General features: G+C 48.9%; 1 protein-coding gene across 1 annotated transcript in view; it reads left to right on the plus strand.

Annotated features, from left to right (window-relative positions):
- The window catches only part of rnf5 (ring finger protein 5), a 10,194-nt gene extending 7,580 nt beyond the window's left edge, over positions 1 to 2,614 (plus strand). Inside the window, exons 4-7 of the mRNA XM_064345636.1 lie at positions 96 to 150; positions 497 to 534; positions 1,279 to 1,358; positions 1,791 to 2,614. Of these exons, the coding sequence (XP_064201706.1) occupies positions 96 to 150; positions 497 to 534; positions 1,279 to 1,358; positions 1,791 to 1,909 (292 nt within the window). The 3' untranslated portion in view covers positions 1,910 to 2,614. The remainder of the gene's footprint in view (positions 1 to 95; positions 151 to 496; positions 535 to 1,278; positions 1,359 to 1,790) is intronic.
- Positions 2,615 to 6,387: the final 3,773 nt, after the last annotated feature.

A 6,387-nucleotide genomic window follows, 5' to 3' on the forward strand; every position in this document is an offset into this window, starting at 1 on the left:
TGGGCCAGACGGGCTGGTCTGTTGAGGTTGTCGTGGTGACACTGTGAGGTCACAGGCAGGGGTTCTGACAGACAGTTCTGCCTCTCCTTCCGCAGGTTAAAGACTCCGCCCCGGCCTCCAGGACAGAGAACAGAGCCCGAGGGCAGAGGGGTGAGTAGACTCCGCCCCCCCCACCCGTCTCTCTGTCTGTGCCACGCCCATTCCCCTCCCTTCGCTGGCCACGGTCGTGCTCTGAGTCATCGCACACGGCTACGTGCAGTGTGTGTAAAAGCAGTGCTACTGCATGTCGCGCGTTAGTGGGTAGTTTCAGTCCGTCAGCCCTGGCGAACCTTCTTGATTGTGTACAAAACTGCAGTGAGCAACCAGTGTGTAAACGTTATGTAAACACTGTGTGAACGTTGTGTGAACGTTGTGTGAACGTTGTGTAAACGCTGTGTGAACGTTATGTAAACGCTGTGTGAACGTTGTGTAAACGCTGTGTGAACGTTGTGTAAAGCTGTGTGAAGTGTTTGTCGTTTGCCAAGGCGTGTCAGGGTTGGGGACACGCTGTTCAATGTCTTGGGATGCGCTTTCTACGCTTTTACACAGTCTTCAACAATGACCCTTCCAGAGCAGGACGCCTGTAACCCAACTCACACACCTGCCTAACCTACCTGACCTTAACCCAAGACTTCCAGAGAGGCACGCCCTCCCCAAATCCAACCATCCTCCTACCTAACCTAACCCAAGACCCTTCCACAGAGCAGGCACGCCCTAACCCCAACATCACACACCATCCCTAACCCTAACCAACGACCCCTTCCACAGAGCAGGCACGCCCCTAACCCCCAACATCACACACCATCCCCTAACCCTAACCCTAACCCTAACCCAACGACCCCTTCCACAGAGCAGGCACGCCCCTAACTCCCAACATCACACACCATCCCCTAACCCTAACCCTAACCCAACGACCCCTTCCACAGAGCAGGCACGCCCCTAACCCCAACATCACACACCATCCCCTAACCCTAACCCTAACCCTAACCCAACGACCCCTTCCACAGAGCAAGCACGCCCCTAACCCCCAACATCACACACCATCCCTACCCTAACCCTAACCCAACGACCCCTTCCACAGAGCAGGCACGCCCCTAACCCCCAACATCACACACCATCCCCTAACCCTAACCCTAACCCTAACCCAACGACCCCTTCCACAGAGCAGGCACGCCCCTAACCCCCAACATCACACACCATCCCCTAACCCTAACCCTAACCCAACGACCCCTTCCACAGAGCAGCACGCCCTAACCCCCAACATCACACACCATCCCCTAACCCTAACCCTAACCCTAACGACCCCTTCCACAGAGCAGGCACGCCCTAACCCCCCAACATCACACACCATCCCCTAACCCTAACCCTAACCCTAACCCAACGACCCCTTCCACAGAGCAGGCACGCCCTAACCCCCAACATCACACACCATCCCCCCCAACCCTACCCTAGACATCCACACACCCCTAACAACCCTAACCCTAACCCAACACACCTCCACAAGCCAGGCACGCTCCCCCCGACATCACACACCGCACACACCAACCCCCACCCCATCCCACCCCACCACGGCAGGCATCACACACTCCTGCCTGTAACCTGTGTATTCACATGTACACACACTCACACTCACACTCACGCACACACTCACACATGCACACACACACTCACTCACACACACACACACACACACACACACTGTCACTCTCACAGACTCACAAATGTCATTTTGTTTCCCCCCCCCACCCCAGATCCTCACTACGCTGGCGATCACCAGGGTAACGGTAACCCCAACAACGGCAACAACTGGCAGGACTCCCTCTTCCTGTTTGTGGCCATCTTCTTCTTCTTCTGGCTGTTGAGCGTCTGAGAGAGAGAGAGGGGTGTGGTGGGGGGGATGGCACACACGCGCACACACACACACACACATGCACACACACACACACACACACACACCATGACTGAACAGCTGACCCGGGGGAATCGCGGGGGAGGTGGGGGTTTGCGGCCATATGGGAGTGCTGATCACTGATTGGTCGGATCTGAACTGAACCCAACCGGACAACAAATTACTCTTCTGCTCTGTCCCCCTACTGTGAAAGTGGAGATGTTTCTGAAGAGGAAGTCACTGCAACTTGCTCCTCTGCTGGGGGGGGGGAGGGGGTTCCCCTTGCTCAGCCACACCAAAAACGGGGGAAAGGGGCGGGATTTGAGGGCAGGGGGCGGGTCCTGGGTCCAGCGAATCGCATGACGGACACTAAGAACAAGGGAAGCAGATCCTCTTCGACAGTCATCCCTGCTACCTGCTGGTTTCTCTGCACAGTGGCCACCTGTCCAATCGGGGTGGGGGTTGGGAGGAGGGGCTTAGGTGACTGACCAATGACGTGGGAGCGGTGTGGCTTGTTCTGTTCTGAGAGTGTCAGTATTGAGAGGTAAATTTTATGACAGTGTTAAATGAACAGAAATGTGTTATTTTTGTGTCGCGGTGGGGGGAGGGGGTGTTTTGGAGTGTCATCAGGAGTTTGATGATGTATTATTCATCACCATTATGGAAGTCAGTTGGCTGTGTGTGGGGGAGGCGAGTGCTCACTCCCTCTAGCAGTAGGACAGCCAATCGGATCACTGCACACACACTCCCCATGGGACAGCCAATCAGACCACTGCACTCCCTCTCCCTGTGAGACAGCCAATCAGAACACGGTACTCCCTCTCCCTGTGGGACAGCCAATCGCATCACTGCACTCCCTCTCCCTGTGGGACAGCCAATCGGATCGCTGCACTCCCTCTCCCTGTGGAGCAGCCAGTCAGATCAGATCATGATATTGGTGGAACAAGAAAGGACCGTTTCTGTTCCGGTCTTAAAACGTACAGGAGGAAACCGATTGTTTAACCAAATTTTCAAATTGGGAGGGGGGCAGGTGTGAAGAAATAAGTCTGCACATGACAGAATGACCCCCCCCACCCCACCCCATCTTTCTCACGGGGCGAAAGAAGAGCTTTTTGTTTTCACTCTCGCGCAAACTTTAAACCAGGAAGTGGCACGTTCAAGTCTGACCGAGCACGCAGCGTCTGAAAGAGTTAAAATTTTATTTTTTTTACTTTATTTTATTCTGCGTGTTCGCAGTGTGGAGGCGTGCGGTGTGCGAGGGGGAGAGGAGTGGGTGGTACGGCACCGTTCCGCGTTGGTGACAGTCCAAATGTCAGGTCTGGCTGTTAAAAGAAAGCTTATTTAAAGAAAAAAAAATATATATATACATTACTAACATCAAACTCGATGTGATCCTAACGATAGTCATATTTCTAATACAGTGAGTATTCTGATCGTGTTTGTGTGCGCGTGCGCGTGTGTACACATGTACATACACAGTGTAAATGGTGACTTTGTATTTTTTATTTTTTATTTTGTGAGAGGTGTCGTCCGAGTTCTGTGACCCCCTGCTCTGACCTCCGGGGGCTTTTCCTCGCCTCCCCCGCAGTGCACACTGGTCACGGATTGGTCGGTACACCCCTGTGTGTTGCAGCCTGGGCCCAATGAGAGTCCAGCATGTATGTATAAGAACAGAGTTTTTTTTTTTTTTGTTTGTTTTTTTTTGGACTTCAGCCATTGGAGGGAATACATCTCTGTACGATTCGCTCACCTTTCTCGACACGCGCACACACACACATACACACTTGTGTGTATGTTGACTCCATAAGGTATTAATAAATATAACAGAAAGAGGACTGGATGAACATTAGAGGAGGAGGGAGGGTGGGGTCAGTGGGTTGTCATGGTTATTTACAGGTATTGGGTTTTCTCCCCCCCGATATTACTTTTTTCTTACTTTTTTTTTTTTTTTTGCATATCTGTCTAATCAAATCGGATATTTCTATTTCATGTCTTTTGTGACACTAAAAACGAAAGAAAGTGCTTCAAATCAAAAAAAGTCCAAAACCAGTTGGAGAAAGTGGTTAATTTCAGAAAAAGCAGAACAATGCATTTTTCCTGCAAATTAAATAAATGTTTAATACAATCAAGTGTGGCCTGGGAACTATCCACGTCTGTGTGTGTTTGAGAAAAGTTGTCTTCCTGTTCTGCATCAGGGTGTATGAAATTTTATTTATTTCCCTTTATTTAAAGTATGAAATGTTGCCTCTGCATCAAGTTCAGCTCTGTATCTTCATTAGTGAATTGGGCTAAGCACCTGGAAGAGTACCTTAACATACCAGACTGTGGGGCCCATCCACACACTGGAAGAGTACCTTAACATACCAGACCGCAGGGCCCATCCACACACTGGAACAGAGCCTTAACAGACACCAGACCATGGGACCCACTCACACACTGGAACAGAGCCTTAACAGACACCAGACCATGGGACCCACTCACACACTGGAACAGAGTCTTTACAGATACCAGACCATGGGGCCCATCCACCATGACAGAGCTACGATACAGACAGGGCCATCCACACACGGACAGGCCTAAAACCAGACATGGCCATCACACAGGAAGAGTCTTACGACCAGACCATGGCCACCACACTGGAACAGTGCCTTAACAGATACCAGACCATGGGGCCCATCCACACACAGGAACAGAGCCTTATCAGATACCAGACCATGGGGCCCGTCCACACACAGGAAAAATGCTTTAACAGATACCAGACCATGGGGCCCATCCACACACTGGAACAGTGCCTTAACAGATACCAGACCATGGGGCCCATCCACACACTGGAACAGAGCCTTAACAGATACCAGACCATGGGGCCCATCCACACACAGGAACAGTGCCTTAACAGATACCAGACCATGGGGCCCATCCACACACTGGAACAGTGCCTTAACAGATACCAGACCATGGGGCCCATCCACACACTGGAACAGTGCCTTAACAGATACCAGACCATGGGGCCCATCCACACACAGGAACAATGCCTTAACAGATACCAGACCATGGGGCCCATCCACACACAGGAACAGAGCCTTAACAGATACCAGACCATGGGGCCCATCCACACACTGGAACAGAGCCTTAACAGATACCAGACCATGGGGCCCATCCACACACAGGAACAATGCTTTAACAGATATAATGGTGTGGGTGAAGCAACAGTGAGCTGTCAATGACAGCATTGCATTTGTTCTCTAACACAAGGCCAGTGTGATAGGGTTGCTTAATCATGTGACCAAGAGGCTCCTCCCACTTTGGAATGAATTCAAATTTGCAATTTCATGAATGTACTACAATTAGTGATGTTCAGAATTTTATTTGCTCATTGCTCTTAATAAATATATATTTTATCATTATTGCAGGTTTCTACAGCAAAATTGTTATTTTCTGTATAAAAAGGGATTTCAAAAAAACAAAATCACACATACACACTACTGTACCGAAATATATTGGGGTTTCTTTTTTACCTGGCTATGAAAATGATTTGGCTCCACATTTCAGTTTGTTTTCAGTTATTAAAAACTGGCCTGTCTATTCAATATAATTTTAAATTATTTAAAAAGCAGCTCTTTCAAGCTGCAGTTTTTGAAATTGTAAAATAAACACATTCTATAAAATGTACAGTTTCTTCACATACACCTGAATCAGGCCGATTTAGAAAACATTTTTTACATTGTTGCTCACACATCATAACAGCTGTCCTCTCGATCACTGTCACTCATACATATTCAGTTGAGACTCCAGTTCTGTGAGAAATGTATCAACATGAAAAACAAATACAACGACTTACTTTTATGACTTGTGCTGGAAAAAAAATAACGGTAGATACTTGGCCCATCTGATATCGTTTAAAACAAATAACGCGATCTGTATAATGAACAACTATAAGCGCTGTTGTAAGATGATAGAACACTTGAAAATTAACTCCAGGGAAAGTTTCTGGTTGGACGTGCCAGGCATACATCACGTAGGAATGATATGTAATGGGCAACCAATCACTTTCACTGAGGTTTTTTTTTTTTTGAGAAACTCTCTAGGATCCTTGCTTACACAGTGAATTACACACAGTGGATAAGGGCACTTCTGCAACTGATGTCCCGGGTCAGTATCCTCCTTGCTGGTGCTCTGTGATTGGCTGCAGACCGTCCCAGAGGGCAAGCGTGATTGGCTTCCCGGCAGCCCCCAGAGGGTAAGCTGAAAAGTTTCTGTGGTGCTCTTTGATTGGCTGCAGAGTTTCTGTGGCTACGTTCCAAACTTGGAGAAGCCCGCCTTTTTCATGACGCAGTAAAACAATTAGCATTTTCTTTTAGCATTTTTTTAAAAAGTGCAAACAGACACAGACATGTAAACTTACAACACTCCAACAGGCAGGAGAAAGAAAGGAGGGAGAGGAACAGTGAAGTGAAGAAAGA

The sequence above is a fragment of the Anguilla rostrata genome, chromosome 8 (genome assembly GCF_018555375.3).
Source record: "Anguilla rostrata isolate EN2019 chromosome 8, ASM1855537v3, whole genome shotgun sequence".
Lineage (NCBI taxonomy): Eukaryota > Metazoa > Chordata > Actinopteri > Anguilliformes > Anguillidae > Anguilla > Anguilla rostrata.